Below are 17,740 nucleotides of genomic sequence, written 5' to 3' on the forward strand. Positions count from 1 at the left end.
CAGAAGAGAGTATTTAAGTTCCATTCAATTCAGTTTATTGTCATCGAATGTATAGACACAGCGAAATTCACAAAGAACATTCAGAGACCAGACCAAAAGCACACACACACACACACACCTCATAACAAACCCTAAATCCTAGAACCCCACCTAAAGGGGTTGTAACAATGAATATAGAATACTAAATGTTAGTAACAATGAGTATAGAATACTAAAAGGATCCATGGAGAGGCAGCTGTGCTCTGATAGGTGATCGGAAATCTCTAGCCGGTGTCTTCTTTCCATTGCTTGGGAAAGTACATTTTAAGACTCCATGTCCCATCTTCCCCTGCTACCAAGGCCAGAAAGGGAAACATGGGCCATAGGGTTTCAACACTAGGTTGGTCTCACAGAACGAGAGAAGTAAAACACGAGGTGTGCTGGCCAGGACTTCCGGGAGTTGACGTCCGAGAACATCTGGTGGGGACCCAGCGGTCTTCGACAGAGGGTTCAAGGTGCTCTCCCACGCCTGCGGGACCACGTCTGTCGGGGGCTGGACTTCTCTGTCTGGCCCTCGGCCCAATCAGCCTCGATTCTGGACTTGTAATCTCTCTGGAAAGATTTTGAGCTTTAAAATGTCCAGGGGCGGATTGTCTCGTTACATATGAGGAAGGAATTTCATCATAGGTCAGGCTGACTTTTAAGACTTCCTGCATTCTTGTTTCAGTGGAAGCTTTGATAACCGTTTCACCCAAAAGGAAGAGCAGAAGGCGGTGAGAGAACCCCAGATAGATCTGGGAGGGCAGTCTAGCCCCCCTACCCACCACCCCCAGGAGAAGGTGGGACCCTGCCTTCTACTCCAGGAGGAGATGTTCCTTCTCTTATTTTCTAGGAGGTCTTCTATGGACCACCAGGGAACCACAGTTGATCAGGAGACTCCTCACTCCTTTTAAAAAAATTTCCCTTCAGTATCTCTGTGACAGCCCTATACTGATTGATTACTGTTTTGCATTTAATCATTCACTTTATATCAACCATCTTTAGGATTATATTTGTTTGGCTTGGGCTTAATTTTTTTTCTTCTTACCTCTTTTGTTTCTGCAACTGTGTTTATTTTGTGTTAGCTGCCCAGAGTACTGGCTCTACCCTAGGGAAGAAGTTTAATAAATAAAATAAATAAATAATAAATTAATTAAATAAATTGGCAATGACCACAGCTTGGTGGTAGAACACCTTGCTTTATATACCGAAACTCCCATGTTCAACTTCCAGCATCTCTATCCATCCCTGGAAATTTGCCACCAAAGTAGTGTTGATAGAACAGGCTGAGATAGCTCTATGGTCTGTCTCAGTACAAACTTCCTATCTTTCTAGAAGTATAATAACAATCTTTGTGTGAAATCAAATCAGTTCTGACTTACGATGATCTTTCCAGGGTTTTCCAGGTAAACACTCAGAAGTGCATTACTCTTTCCTTCCTCTAGGGGCAACCTTGGGACTTTGCAGCTGGCCCAAGGCTACCCAGGCTGGCTCTTCTCCCTGGTGGCACAAGTGGGGATCCGAACTGCCTAAATCACTGAGCTATCCAAGCAGCATCCTTGAGCACCAAAGGAAAATAAAAGTCCTAGAGAGGAGAAGAGTTTTTTTTTTTTTTTTGAAGCTTAAACTCCCAAGAACAGTCCAGGCAGTATTGCCACTGGTCATAGAGTTTGACTATCTGAGAGGGGTTCTTAAATGGCTTGTTGTGCTTTGTTGCTTTGAAAGTGTTTTTGATGTTGGTTTTGTTTGTCATTTTTAGTGTGCTATTTGTTTAATTCTGCTTTAATGTTTGTATACTTGCCATTTTAAACATTATCAGGTACAGTAAGCTACCCTGGATCCTTTTGTAAGGAAAGGTGGAATAACACTATTTTAAATACTGTAAATAATAGATAGGGTCTGGGAGATTCTGGACTTGTAAAAAGCCACTTGTTCTGTTGTTGGCATTATAGGATGGTGGTGGTGGTTTAGTCGTTTAGTCGTGTCCGACTCTTCGTGACCCCATGGACCAGAGCACTCCAGTCCTTGGTGGTTGTTAGATACTATCCTTGCTGTTACATCCTATCCTTCTTATTACATACATAACAACTTTGGTGGTTGTTAACATACTATCAATTCACTTCCAGCATGTGGCGACCCTATGAATTGGCGACCCCCCCCCAAGTCTTGGACTACAGCTCCCAGAAATCCTGGCTAGCACTGCTAGCAGTGAAGGCTTCTGGGAGCGGCAGTCCAAGGACACTTGTGGACCCAAGGTCAGAAACCACTGAGCTAACCCAACCTGGTGGGTCATTTCTTCTCTTTCTCTCCCTTGGCCTGGGAGTTCAATCCAGCTACAAAATCCTGACCTGCCTTACATTGCATTTCTTGGCTTAGGTTTTATCCGGACTGGAGGGAGGGGAGGAGAGAATCGTTGGACAGCTTCCCAGACCCATCAGAGGAAGCGAGTCCTCAGCTCCCACCCTAGAGGTAGGCGGTGCTGCAGCATCTTCTACAGGATAGCCTCGTGATTTAGGTCTCTGGCTGCAGAGCCAGAAGTTGGGAGTTCGATTCCCCTGCTGTCCCTTCTTGAATGGGGGCTGGAGTCGATGACCCATAGGGTCCCTTCCAGCTCTGCAGTTCTAAGATGATGATGATGATGATGATGATGATTTCCCACGTAGCCTCCTTAAAATAAAAGCAAATAGACGCTAATGCCCTTTGCACCTGCTGTAGTGAGGGTGTTGATTCATGTGTGCCTGATGAATCACAAATAATGTACGTACTGTAGTTAGAACATAACTATGGTGACAAAATAAAGGACGATGCTTCTTTTCAGCAGCACTTGTGTTCTAGTTACTTCTGTAGTTACATGGGATTTGTGGCATCGCTGCTTGGGTTTCTTTGGTATCACAGACTAATGGCTTGTAGCAGTCTGAAGTGAGAAAGACGGGGTAAAAATATTGTAAGTAGGTACTGTAAATAAACAGTCATTTCAAATGCACAAATTGTTTTTCTACAGCTCAGTTTTTTTTAAATGAGAAAAATAGCAGAGGTGTTTAGTATATTTCACCTGTCATCCCCTACATCAGAGGACGGGGTAGAATGGTCTTCTGACAGCCACCCATCAGACAGGATAATCATGCTGGCCCAGATACGCCATTGATTTGCTGGTCGGGAGAGGCCGAGCTTGGTTAAGATAACGATTCTACTGCCGTTTTTCTTTATTAAGAGCAGTATTCGGAGGATGGCGGGGGAGAGCTGTCAGAATCGCTTTGCCCAATTTCCTGTTTATGTTCCTTGGGTTCAATCCTGCAGCGTCATGCGAAGGGAGACAGTTACGGATGGGCTGTGCGGCTGCTGATCGCTGGTTGAGAAGGTGAAACAGCAAAAAAGAGAGAGAGACACACACAAACACACACACCCCGAGTGTTCTCTCTTAGCAAGCAAACGCCAGAGCGAAGTGAAACTCAGACCCAAGCGATCTGAAAGGTGGCGGGTGGGTGGGTGGGTGGAGGAAGGGGTGGCTGTTCTAACCACCCACACGGCCTCTCCGCAGCTCTTCTCTAAATGCAGACCACATCTGTGTTTAGGGTCATGTGTAAACGACAAGAAAAAAAAAAGAGGATTTAATCCTCGCAGGCAGTTTCTGTTTTTTGCAGCATGGTAAGGGGGGGGGGGGGACACCTTGGAATCTGTCCATAAAAGCTATTAACGTAATGAACCTCCTTTAGTCCTTTTCAAAACGCTGCTGAAAATGGGGCTTTGCTGTTGAATATGAGTAGCATGTGCAATCGAACAATCGTCCCATTTATTCCTTTGTTTGTTTGTTTCAAATAGTTTTACCTGACCTTTTCTCCTTGAAAAGGTTCCACCGACTCATGGAGTCAACAACTGGCCAACGGTTGGCTTTTGCAAGGTCTAACGTTGCCCCAGAACCTCAGACGTGAGGTGCTGCGGGAAGACCTACCTGTTGGTTGATGCCTTGGAAAAGAGGGGAGGACGAGGCCCGACCATCTTTTGGCCTTGTATTTCGGTTCTTGCTTGATTATTTTATTGTATTTCTTCCCCTTCTAGGTACGTTACGGCAGAAGCTGCTTTCAGCCATTAGGGCGAGTCTAAGTAACAGGGATTAAATTATACAAGCAAAGAAGCAGAGGAATTTTGGTAACAATTTGGTGAGGACCACAATATATTTTTTAGTAATAATTATAATCATCCTCCTAGAACTTCAGAGCTGGAAGGGACCATATGGATCATTGAGTTAAGCCCCTGTCAAGGAAACCCAGTGGGGAATCGAACTCCCAACCTGAAACTACTGAATTATTTTTGGCATGTTCAGAGCTGAAAGCGCTTCCTGTGCATTGTTTGGTTGTGGCCTTTACAACCACCTTGTTAGGGAAATCAACAGTATTATTCCCATATTGCAGATAAGAACGGGGAGGCTAAGGCAGAGACAGAATGGCTTCGTCTAACGCCCCTTAAGGGGCTTACAGTGGCAGTAAAAACATTGGCCATTTATGCATGACAAAGAGGACACCAGCCTTGCATAAAATTCCTATATGCTAAATTGTCTGTCTGTTCGTTTGCTTAATTATTTACATCCATGTCTTCTCCTTCAATTAGTGCAAGGTGGGATACATCACCTGCTTCCTGTCCATGTTATCCATACAGTGACCCTACCAAGTAGGTCAACACGGTGTGTGTGACTAGTCCCAGTTCACCTGGCCAGGTGGGGACTGGGAACCATTTATTTATTTATTTATTTATTTATTTATTTATTTATTCATTCATTCATTCATTCATTCATTCATTCATTCATTCATTCATTCATTCATTCATTCATTCTATTTGTATCCCACCTATCTGGTCATTGCGACCACTCTTGGGTCTCAAGTCTGCAGAGGGATCCGCTTAGGCTACATGGTGCCCTTTGAAGCATAATTAATAAGAGGCACTATCCTTTTGAACTGAAATATTTCACCTTAGATTGTGACTTGTGCCTTCTCCATTTGTGGTCCACAAATCACCTGAAGATCCTTGATCTTTCTTAAGGATAATGTATTCTCGAAGGCTTTCTTTAGGACCTTTATCTTCAAGGTGAGCTGGGACTGCCCTTCAAACAGAGAGAAAACCCAGAGCTAGAAAATCCAAGGCTTCACCCACGCGGCACCAGTTTCTGGCCAAGCCCCTTCTGACTCGTGGTGGCCATAACAGTTTCCTAAGTATGTGTGAAGGAGTGGCTTACCATTGCTGTATCCTCCAGCGAGATTTCATGTCTGAGTAGGGATATGAACCGGGATCGTCGCCTGACATTCCATCCGCTGCAGCACGATGGGTTACATCTCCCGTAATCCACAATCAACAATGGCAGGTTGAGTTATGATACAAAGCATTTCGAGGGAGACGGGTTGAAGAGGGCGTCTCTATCAGCTACGTCACACTAGCTCCCGATTCAAGCAGGTCCCAGCAGTTGGCATTGATGCCTATAATCCAGTGGTGCCCAACCATGGGTCTCCAGATCTTCTTGGACTACAACTCCCAGAAATCCTGGCCAGCACAGCTAGTGGTGAGGAAACATCAGCCCAAGAATTTCTGGGGACCCAAGGTTGGGAGCCACTGATGTAATGTGTCTCCCAGCTTAGCTCTGATGACCATCCATATTTATTAGTTTTATCAGGAATTGTTCCTGTGTACCTGAGGGTGCGTATACACACACACACACACATTCCTTTCGCTTCCAAAGCTTGTGGTCACCTTTTCAAAAATGATGACTGCACTCTTGCAGCCCCTTTGACTTAAGACAGGCCTGAAGGAATCCATTCGCCTGACAGCGAAATTTGCAAGTTTATTAAAGAGCAGCAGTGAGTCATCTGCCTGCAGCTGTTCCCGAGCGCATAAATATGCATGGGCGCTGCACATTAGGATGTGCAGTTGGGTGGTGGAAGCATGGATTTTCGGGAAGCAGCCTCAGATTTTGCTCCGACTATTCTGAGCACGTGGCATTTTTTTCCTCCCCATTTCTCTTTTTTCTTGGCAGGCGATGCTGTCATTTCTCCGGGTGCAAGGGGGGGGGGAGAAATGGAGGCCCTTGTGCTGATCAACAACAACAACAACAAAAAACACCTCACAGCTTCTAGATGCTTTTCTATAAAACATTCGCGGCACAAGTAGCATTAAGACAGTTTCAGGTCAGGCCTCTCAAGCTCATCATGGATGTGTCTCAATTGAGCGGAAAAGTGGGAGGTGTTTTTCTCCAATGATATTTTAATGCCAGAGTAATTAAAGATTTTTCTGCCTCACAAAAATACATTCTGAGTTCTCAGAACATGCCCGGAGCACTTTTCGTAATGCCCAAAGAGGACACACAGAGATTGTTCCTATATGAAGACAGCGTTTCTAGGACTGTGGTTTTTCTCTGTGTCCATTTCCTTCTTTGATTAGACCCACTTTTGACTCACCAGAAGTCCCATGCTAACTGGTTTTGCAAGGGGGGAAAGCAGAGAGTCCACAATTACTGGGGTAGTTTTTTTTCAGAGTAACGCACCTCTAAATGACAAGTCAGGATCCCACGTCTCATGCAAGGGTGCTGTCATAGACGTTCGAGTTAGGAGTGGGTTCAGACATCATGACGGATGATTGATTGATTTGGTAAGGAAGTACCAAAACCCATGAACATCTCTGTATTCTGAACAAAAAGAATCAGAGATTTTAAACAATTAATGCCAAAAGAGTGAAGCTGGCGGATATGCCCATCCAGGTTAGAATTTGGGGCATTTAAGACCCCCATATTTACGGAGGATTGATTCCCCTGCAAATGCCAAAAATCGTGGATAATAGCAAACTCTATGCATAGCATTGTCTCCGGCTCCCTCTAGTGGCCAAATCTAGTAGCTCTACCGGGGGGGGGGGAAAATTCCCTTTAGTTAATATTTTCAGACTGTGGATAAGTGAAGCTGCGGATACTGTAGCCATGGATACTGGAGTCCTACTGTACTTGTAAAAGGCTGGTTGTGAATCTGGCTGTGTTTGTCACAGTAGAATTAAGGGGCTAGGTGTTTCTCGTGACAATCTCATCCTCCTTAGCAGCTGCCAAACTGGAGCAAGTTCAGAGGAGGGCAACAAGGATGATCAGGCAGCTGGAAACCAAGCCCCATAAGGAAAGACTAAAAGAAATGGGCATGTTTAGCCTTGAGAAAAAAAAAACTGAGGGGAGATAGGAGAGCACTTTCCAAATAATTGAAAGGCTGTCCTATAGAGCAGTGGTCCTCAACCTTGGGCCTCCAGATGTTCTTGGACTACAACTCCCAGAAGCCTTCATCACCACCCATGCTGGCCAGGATTTCTGGGAGTTGAAGTCCAAGAACATCTGGAGGCCCAAGGTTGGGGACCACTGCTATAGAGGAGGGGCAGGATCTGTTCTCGATCCTCCCAGAGTGCAGGACATGCAACAATGGGCTCAAGTTACAGGAAGCCAGATTTAGGCTGAATATCAGGAAAAAACTTCTAACTGTTAGAGCAGTACAGCAGTAGAACCAGTTACCTAGAGAGGTGGTGAGCCCTCCAACGCTGGAGGCATTCAAGAAAAACTTGGATAATCACCTGGCAGATATGCTTTGATGGTATTCCTGCATGGAGCAGGGGCTTGGACTTGATGGCCTTGTAGGGCCCCTTCCAACTTCATTATTCTATGATTCTATGATGGTATAACATGATATTGTACTCTTTTTGTTGGGAACACCAATGGAATTGGCCCAGTGCGTAGGGTTGACCATTTCTTTCTTACATTTCAAGAATAAGAAAGCAAATGAATTTCTCCCCTTCGAGATGGAAGAAACGCGAGTTGTTTTTAATTGAAACCTGGAGAGAGGGAAAACAACCAGATCCATCTAGCCTTACTTCTGATGGAGGAGAACCCATAACTGATGTGGGTGGACTGAGTCACTCCATGACTCAAGTCTTTTGGGAGGTTGCGTGAAGGGACAGGTTGCAGGGAACTCGTGAAAGGAGCAATGGAAGAGCGTAAGAGCAAAGCCTTGATTCACAAGCTGGCCTCCTTTACTGTTAAGGGCAGAGAACGTTTGAGGTAGAACTGTAGACCAAGCTTTTTCAACGTATGGGGCTCTCGACCAATCTGAGACGATAGGAAGTTTGTGATTGCCTGTAGCTACTTGCTCCGTGAGATATCCCATCCCCTAGCCTGACTCAGGGTGAGTGAGGGTGGAGCATCTTCTTCTGATGCTTCTGGTGAGGTCCCCTTTTGGTCCTAAGTCTCATGAGACCTTCTGCTCACCCAGCTTAGGTTAATGCTGGATAGCTCAGCATGGAGCCAGAGGTTGAGAGTTAAGGTTCTCCACTGTGACAGTGGCTGGACTGGATGATCCATCCATAGGGTCCCTTTCCAGCTCTACATCATCTGAGATGATGATGAATGTCTAGGCCTCACCCCTGACTATAGTCTTTGTAGTCTCCTTCCCCCCCAGTTCAGTAAAAATGAAGAGGCTGTGTGGTCCCCAAAACAATAAAAATGCAGGAACACGTGATAGAAAGGGATCCCCTGTTCCTTCCTTCCTTCCTTCCTTCCTTCCTTCTGTCCCTCATCAGCTTCCTTCCTTCCTTCCTTCCTTCCTTCCTTCCTTCCTTCCTTCCTTCCTTCCTTCCTTCCTTCCTTCCTTCCTTCCTTCCTTCCTTCTGTCCCTCATCAGCTTCCTTCCTTCCTTCCTTCCTTCCTTCCTTCCTTCCTTCCTTCCTTCCTTCCTTCCTTCCTTCCTTCCTTCCTTCCTTATTTATTTATTTATTTATTTATTTATTTATTTATTTAAAATATTTTTGCCCCATCTTTCTCCTTGAAAAGGACCCGGGGTGGCTTACAACAACGAAAGACAATATTTAAAGTTGAAAACTGGGGTGAAATGAGATGTGGTTCATCTTACTGAGTCCATTGAGGGGAACCACCTTTCCCCCTCAGTTCCCCCCAACACGTCTTCTGCATCTTAGATTTTCCAGGGACCTGGGAGGATGATGTATTCCAATCTTTTCCACCAGCACCTTCAGCAGGTTGGAGGCTCCTACAGAGAATAGAGCAGGCAAACTCAACTTATTTACCCTCCTACTTCATAAAGTGCCTTGCCTTAAGGATTGACGGCAGAATTATATCATTATATCTGCAGGTGGTGTGTGCCACGTAAATTCAGCATGTTCGTCATTTGAATCCATTGGGTTTCTTCTTCAAACAAAAGAAGTCGTCTATTTTGAGGCAGTAATAGCTTTTCTCGGGTCCTGCTGTTTAGCCAAAATGCACCAGTCCTGCCCATGACGAATTTAGTCCTCTGTTCCATTGACAGGGTTACATTATTGTTTTGTTTTGTGCGTGAGATCTGCGATTCAGGAAGGTTCCCTCCAGGAGTGAATCAGAAACTGAGCTCCACGGTGCAGTGGTTAAACTGCAATACTGCAGTCAAGCCTCTGTTCATGACTTGAGTTTGATCCTAAGGAATCCATGTAGCTGGCTCAAGATTGACTTAGCCTTCTACTCTTACAAGGTCGGTAAAATAAGTACCCAGCTTGGGAGGAGGCAAAGTGTTCCTTGCATATTTATGTTGTAAACCGCTACCCAGAGAGTACTCTAAGCACTATGGGGCAGTATATAAGTCAAAACAACAACAAGAACAGCTAGAGTCAATGCTCAGGAAGGTTAGAAGCAACATGAGAAAAGATTCTGATGGTGTCAGGTCTTCTTGGATGCCCCATGCAAGTAAGATGGGTCCCTCTCCCCACATTTCCTCATTTAAATCTTGTGACCTTCTTTAAGAATTACTTTGGGAGAAGATGGGAGATATTCAATATCCTCTCCTACACATGGGCCTCGGGGAGATCTCTTGAGAGGGAGAGAAAAATTGGCTTGCATTTCTGTCCAGAAATATCCCTTCCATCCTAAAGAGGCACCAAAGGCTGCCATCCTTGACAAACATGGGTGTCTCAACACACGGGGACAGTCTGCTGAAAAAAATTATCAACAGCTGCAAGGGGTTTTTTTTCTCCTGCAGAAGAGCAAAAAGAAATTGGGGGGGGGGGGAAACCATCAGGTTTTTTTTAATGTCAGCAGCAGATCTGAATTTTTAAAGGGGCTGAACAAAAAGCAGTGGTTTCATGCAGAAAATGTGAGTTTTGCTTTCTAAAAAAAAGCACCCCACTCATGCGTTGTGCACAAAAGCTTGTATTTCGTGTAACTTTTTTTTTTTTGCCCAGAAACTAAATCCATGGTTTTCATGCCCAAAAAGTTTCAAAATGTGCCCACAAATTCATGGAATTTCATTCTGCAGAGAGAAGACTTCTTAACGTTTTGTTCCCTCCTGGGAGAACGATATAAACAGGGGTACTTCACACCTCTCATGACTTCTGAAAGACTGGGATGGAGCTAGACTCAGACATCCATATATTTACAAGGCTCACGATGGATTCTGAGAGAAACAGATATGGACCAAAACATGCATTTGCTTAAAATGTTCACTAACAGCTTTAGTCAATGCCAAGTGGCATAAAAATGCATGTATGGGGGGGGGGAATGTGGACACCTATAGTTCGGAATAATGTGTGAATAAAACACGCAGACACAGGGGAGAAAGTAAAAGAATCTCACCACTCAACGGTAAAGCTATGGTTGAGTAAAGAAAAAAATCCCTGTAGGACGCAAGAAGACTCAACGAGAATGAATATGACAGATTTGTCACTTCCTTAAGGAGGTCTTATTTTGGAATGCAGCTGGCATCAGGAAGTCACGCTTGCTGAAATGCCCTCTTTGATTCAACTGTTAAAGGAGCCGAGACTTAGCTAAAGATAAGGCTTTTCCCATATGAACCTGACTGAACGGATGCTATTAGACAGTGAGCATTCTGGAAAGGGTTGTTCTGCCGGGAGTGATCTCCCTTCCATCCCGAGAGAAATTGCTCAAAGACAGCTCTCAAAAAGATCCCGTTTCAGCATTGAGCAGGGTTGGGCTTGTTCATGATTTTTTTGCACGTTGTGCGATCGCCAGGAAATAGCTCACACCGGACTGGAATGCAAAATGGTCCAAAACGCGAGCTGTTTCTCCGTCTTATCATATCCAATGTTTCTATGATTCTCTGTGAAAGAGGGGGTCTATTTTATTTGTTTTCTTGAGTTCTAGATGGTTCCTCAAGAGGAAAAATAAAAGGAATGGTGTTGTCTATGACAGTGCTACAGGGTAAAGAACCTTTTAGCTTCCCCTTGAAAAGGAGCCGTACATTGATAGGGAAACACAGATTCTGCATGCAGTAGGCTTAAAGTCCCTTCCCTCATCAAGTAACAGCAGCGTGCACACCACAGCGTCTTTGGGGAACTTCTTTTAGCATGAGAACTAAATTCAGTTCTTGAAGGCTACCATCTCGGGTGGATGGAGCCGGGAATACTATCTTATTTCAGTTGAAAACTCTTATCGGCGATCCTTGTAGGAAAGGGTTTCAACTTTTTAAGAATTGGGATGGCGGAGAAAGAAATACCACCACCTAGAGGGGTGGATATAGTCCTAGGACTTGACTGTCTGTCTCATGGATCTAACAGGAATACTACCGATGGATCCGTTTCCTTCTTGGGAGAAAAATGGCATAGGAATATAAATCAATCAGTCAGTCAGTCAAGGGTGAATGAGAAAGACCTCTCCTTGAGACCCTTGGAAGCTTCTGAAGTCGGAGTAGGCTTGGACATGATGGACAAATAATGTAGTTGAGAATGAAAAACATCACCAGGAACCAGGTCTTCTCAGTGTTGGCCACACAGCTATGGATTACGTTACCCACAGAGATACACCAGGCTTCCTTTCTCCTTGGCCTCCGGGAAATGGGTAAAACTGTATTGTGTGAATAGGCCTTTAGAAATGTCTTACGCCTTTGAATAACATCCTCGGGGACCCGTGAACTGACTGTTGATTTTGATTTGCCGTCCATCTTTCTCTCTCTCTCTTTTTGGAATCTCAGGTTATTAACATTTATTGGTTCTCTTTATTTATGTTCTTGTGGGCAGGGCTGGATGGCTGTGTTTTAACCTTTCTGAGCCACTCAGGGTAGTACTTAGGCAGTAGATGTGCAGGGTATAAATGTAAGGGACAAATAAATAATGAATAAATTCCTGTGATCTGCCACCGCTAATGCTGCTGTCGCTGTCTTGTCGCTCCAGGCTTGGCGGAAGCGCTGGTTCGTGTTGCGACAGGGCCGAATGAGCGGGAACCCTGACGTGCTGGAATACTATCGGAACAGCCATTCGAAGAAGCCCATCCGCGTGATCGACCTGAACGAATGCGAGGTGGTGAAGCACTCCGGGTCCAGCTTCATCAAAAAGGAGTTCCAGAACAACTCGGTCTTCATCGTGAAAACCACTTACCGGACCTTCTACCTGGTGGCCAAATCCGAGGAGGAGATGCAAGTGTGGGTGCACCACATAACCCAGATCTGCAACTTTGGACATTTGGAAGATGGGACAGGTAGGAAGGAAGAGATAGGGCAAAGCACTTGTGAAAGTACAGTAGGAGATTTGTACCCACAGGATACGTATCCACGGATTCACTTATCCGTGGTCTGAAAATATAAAAATTATTAAAAGAAAAATCTTAGAAATACTGTATGTATTCCTAATGATGAAGTTACCAGACTGTGGCCACTAGAGGGAGCCAGATACCATGCAATTTATAGCCTTCTCTATTAAAATAGTGTTCCCTATAATCCACATTTTCAGCATCTACGGGGATAGTGCTTGGAACCAATCCCCTGCAGATACCAGGGTCATCTCACTTAGTTTACAGCAGCCTTGGAGCTGCTTTGTCACTGTCCAGAAACATATATGAACTTATTAGAACTTAGAAAAAGTCATCTTTTTGGATTGCCGTTCCCAGGCTGCTGTTTCAAGCAGGGAGCCCATAACCCTGAAGCCCTGTCTTTACTTTCCGGCTTTCTCTCTGAAGACAGACATCCACAGCAGGGTCTGCATGGATAATCTTAGTGTAAGGCAAGAGCAGTTCCTAAGGGAAGCCTTCCATCAGGAGATGAGGACAATAGCACTGTCCTGTTTTTTTTTTTTTTAGCTAGCAGCTGATGCTGACAGACACACTGCTTTCAGTACTGAAGGTAATATATAGCCACTGATACAGTCCATGAATTACTTGAACACCTCTTGGTAGCCATACAGGTTGGTGGCCACGCTTAAGTTCTAGCCATGTTCTTTCAGCACCCCTTCCATCATCGCTGCCCTTATCCTCCAACACGTGTGGGGTGGCAGATCTCAAGAGGTCCTCTCCATGGGAATTCCCTGTAGGAGAGCTGGGATCCTGGAAGACAGGGCGGTCTTCCTCTTTGCCTTCCACAGCGAAAAGGGGAAGGTGACCAGGCATGGAGAGATGTAGCGCTACAACATTCACCTCTCTGTGTTAGTACGTTCCCTAGTTCTCATCCCCAAGTAAGACTCTCAGGGTAGCAAATTCCAACGCTTATTTATACACGGCATGAAGGAGTACATCCTTCATAGTAATCAGGTGCTTGGAATTTTGTGTGTGCTGTATTTGAAGGATTCTCGGCAATGAATCATCTTGCAGATGTCTTGATGGTTACAAGAAATGGCTCACGATTCACAAGGTTGAAAGTCATTTTTAAAATCTTCTCATTGGATCGTACCAGATCCGAGCAGTACTTTAATTTATCTACAGGCGCTGAGGACATGTCCGAATGTCAGATTCATTTAGCTGAATGCATTTCTTGATGGAGGAGTCGGGTTGCTGGAAAAGCTAATCTGATCAAGGGACATAGCTGTGGTTCGCTGCATCTTCAGGGCAAACCACTCATTAAAGGTACACCGCAGCAGTTGAGAGCATCAGAAACAATCGGGAAGTCAGGATAGCAGCCATTTCCTACTTTCTAAAGTGCACACAGTGCGGTGTAGTGGATAGAGTGACGGACTAGGACTCTAGAGACCAGGGTTCAAATCCCCGCTCAGCCATGGAAGCTCACTGGTTGTGTGGAACTGGTAAAGCCACTCCTTAAATATCTTATGTTCCTTGAAAGCTCTATTAAAGTTGTTCTGACTTGATGGCACATAACAAACCAACCAAGTGCAGATAAAAATAAATTTGCTTTAGAATCATTGGCTTTGGTGATGCTAACAGGCTAGTCTGCTTCAAGAAAGACCCATACTGCTTCAAACTGGACCTTGGAAAAATTCCTCCTTGTGACCACGATGGCAACAGGTAGTCCAGTCAGCCGAATCAGTTGCCCAGGCTGTAATCCAGAAAAGGCAACTCCTCTGCTCGGAGTTCTTCTGTGGACACACGGTGGGGACACAGTTCCAGAGACTTTGGGTGTTTCGTGACGGAACAGTTGTGACGTCACATCTCCCATGGTTTGCAGATGAGCGTGCTGTGATTTGCGATGGAAGTAAACACTGCCTTCCTTTCCAAGTGCAGCGGCTCAGACATGAAGATTTGCCAGAATCGTGTCTTTTGAATGCTAAATATGAGACCAGCCTTTAATCACGTGTTGTCTATAATGTGACATTTGACCTTCAGTCTGCATATCCTCTTTGCTCTCATTTTAGCCAGCCCGATAATGCTGTATCTGATATGTGCAGGCCGGAGGTATTTCTCTTTCTCTTGATGAGTGCTTCTCTGTGTGTATGTGTGTGTGTCAGTGTGTGTGTGTGTGTGTGTGTGAGAGAGAGAGAGAGAGAGAGAGAGAGGAGAGATGCTTCTTTGCTTCTTCATTAGAGAGTGGATTGGACATACATAATTTATTGTCTGCAGCTGCTGCTGTCGGGCTCCGTTCTATCGCTAAGCTTTTAGTCAAAACACAGAGATGAGTGCCCATTTTTGTCCTTGGAGCTTGGAGTCAGATATCAGCGCTTCCCAAAGGCATGCTTTTCTATTCCCAGTTTTGAGACAGACAGCGCTACTGCTGCAGAGCGCATTTGCTAATGGGATGGAGAGAGCGCACCGGGAAACATCACGGCGTGCCAGTTCTGGGCCTTGGAGGCCACTTTTCTGCCCTCCTTTTATGTGATATTTCCCAGCTGCATCGGGTAAACATAGTGGATGAGCTATCGATGGTTGTGTGGGTTGGGGGCATGCTCAGCATTAATTCACTTTATTTGTCTCCTGCATTTCTCCAAGAACTAGCATCCAGGGCTCTTTCAAAAAGAGAGACAGAGAAGAAGATGAAAACAGGGACAGATTAAGAACAGTTAGCTAGAGGTCCTGGCGAAAGGATGCATATCAAGTTATAATGACTTTGATTCGTATTAGTTGTTCTTGTTAATATAACCTTTTTCAGGGAATGAAACAAACTCCTAAAATGAAAACATGATTGGCTTGAAAAGCTAATTAAAAGTGGAACAGTTTTTTAAAAAATCTCTTTTTAAAACAAAACAGCCAATTTCTGAAAACCTACCAGAAATATTACTAGCTAGGGGAGGCTGGCAGAATAAGAATGGGGTGAGCCAGCCCCTCTGCTTGTAGCCTGCTGCATTTTGTGCTGGGCAGAGAAGAGTGCAATTTTCTTTCTTCCTGCGGCTGTTCTGGCCTCCATCTTGGGAGCAGTCCCTATATTCTTCAACAGCTCGCTCATTTCCTTGCATGGGGGTCCTTGTGCTTACCTGCCTGCAATCGGTGATCGCCTCTGGCAACCAGACACTTGTTGAACTACAATTCTGCTCTCTGGTGCAATAGTCTAAGGAGTCCATGCTAAATTTAAAGACTGCCGGTTTCTCTTGGCTCTGTGATGGAAGGAGGCAGAGGTGTATCATCCTCATGCTGGCTAAGCTTGAGAGCAATGGCGGTGGACACATCTGGAAGAAGATGCAGGGTTAAGGAGGGCTGTTGCAGAGGGTCGTGATTTATCCCACAACAGGAGCGGCACAGTGCACTTCAAACTCAAAGTTTCGGGGCACCGCAAGAAATCCCTAGCCTTGCAAATGAATGAAGCTGATCCTCAGATGACACGAATGCAGCCACAGGCCAATTCTATGCCGTTTCTAGAGCATTCCCCACCCATCTGCCTTTTGTAGGTCACCCACTGTAAGAATGTCGATCTTTTGGAACCCCATCAGTCAAACCAGGAGGTCATTTCAGTGCATCAGCTGAAGTTCAGCTCTTGAGCATTTTGCATTCCTAATTGGTTCATCATGGTTCATTGGCCAGCAAGCTTTAAATGGCTTTTATAAAATGTGTAGGCAGGGAGGGTGCAAATGCACACATGATGCTTCCTTTGTTGGAATCAATGAGGATGGGTGGATTCGCTGGAGAGGCAGAGGTAACGTTGCCTGGTGGGTGATGAAGGCATGAGAAATGCTATCAGCACAACCCAAACCACTGGGCTGCAGAATCAGAAGGCTGCCATCTGCTGGCCATGTTGGAGCACGGCACTCGGGTTTTCCTCCCGATTCTAAATAACAACAAAAAATCGTAGGGCAACTTAAAGCCTAGGAAGTTTTATTTAGCATAAGCTTCCACAGACTGTGGCTCACTTCACAAGACGCAGATGACCTACAGCCCCCACAAGCTTTATGCTGAACAAAGCATCATCATCTTGAAGATGGCATAAGAATCTCAGCTGATTCGCTGCTCCAGATTAATATTACTGTTGTTGTTGTTGCTGTTGTTATGTGTTATCAAATCGCCTCTGACTCATGGTGACTCTGTAAATGAGAGATCTCCAAAATGTCATGTCCTGAGCAGCCCTGGCTCAGCTCTTGCAGACTCAAGCCCATGGTTTCCTCCAGGGAGTCAGTCCATCTTGTATTTGGTCTTCCTCTTTTCCTGCTGACTTCCAGCTTTCCCAGCATTATTGTCTGTTCCAGAGCATCCTGCCTTCTCAGGACGGGCCCAAAGTAGGCCAGCCTCTGTTTCTACGTTTTTGCCTCTAGAGAGAGTTCAGGCTTGGATTTGATCTAGGATCCACTTGTCTTTCTGGCCATCCAGGGTATCTGGAAAGCTCTCCTCGAGCACAACATACATGACTTCCTCCAGGAAATTGTCAAGGAATGAAAGCCACTTAACAGAATTTAATGCCCTATACAAAAATGTTTCTTCTTGAGCAGATAAAGTGCAATGTGGCTTTCTTTTAATCAACCCCCTGTCCAATTTCTGTTTCTTCTTTACAATACATTTATCTAATCAGGGAGATAGAGCAAGGAAGAAGTCAGCCTTTCTTTCTTTCTTTCTTTCTTTCTTTCTTTCTTTCTTTCTTTCTTTCTTTCTTTCTTTCTTTCTTTCTCTCGCTTGCTTAAGCTGTAGAGAACACCTGTGGCAAAAGCGTTTGTCTGTACATTTTTGAGACTGCAACGTCTTCCACATTATAAACATTTTGCTTCTCGGAAACACTGCTTTAGATAAATGGCTTGGCCTCGATTCCCAGATACTGTTTATGGGTTAAGGAAGTCTAGTGACTGCTTAGTATAAACACACCGTGTCTGTCCAGAATAATCAAAAAAGGCAACTTTTCAATTTATTTACTTTTTAATGAATCGTTATATGTTGCAGTGAAGACCAGGAGTGGGGCTGGATGAACCATAGTTTAGAAAAAGTGACTTTGGGAAAGGTGGTTTATAATTTCCAGAATCCTCTAGCCAGCATGGTTCATGTAGGTGTTGGGTGTTGTTGTTTTTTTTAAGTGACTTTGCTAAACTTTGAGGTTGTCAAAAGTGGCAGTCTGGGATCTGTAAGTTGGTTTGTAAATGCAAGTTCTGGTGT

General features: G+C 44.8%; 1 protein-coding gene across 2 annotated transcripts in view; it reads left to right on the top strand.

Annotated features, from left to right (window-relative positions):
* The window catches only part of GAB3 (GRB2 associated binding protein 3), a 49,286-nt gene that overhangs the window by 21,604 nt on the left and 9,942 nt on the right, over window positions 1-17,740 (top strand). For both annotated transcript variants that reach the window (XR_013538805.1, XM_020784316.3), the window contains exon 2: window positions 12,190-12,493. Coding sequence is in view for 1 of the 2 variants with exons in the window: in XM_020784316.3 (XP_020639975.2) it covers window positions 12,190-12,493 (304 nt within the window). In the remaining variant the exon portion in view is untranslated. The remainder of the gene's footprint in view (window positions 1-12,189; window positions 12,494-17,740) is intronic.

The sequence above is a fragment of the Pogona vitticeps genome, chromosome 11 (genome assembly GCF_051106095.1).
Source record: "Pogona vitticeps strain Pit_001003342236 chromosome 11, PviZW2.1, whole genome shotgun sequence".
Lineage (NCBI taxonomy): Eukaryota > Metazoa > Chordata > Lepidosauria > Squamata > Agamidae > Pogona > Pogona vitticeps.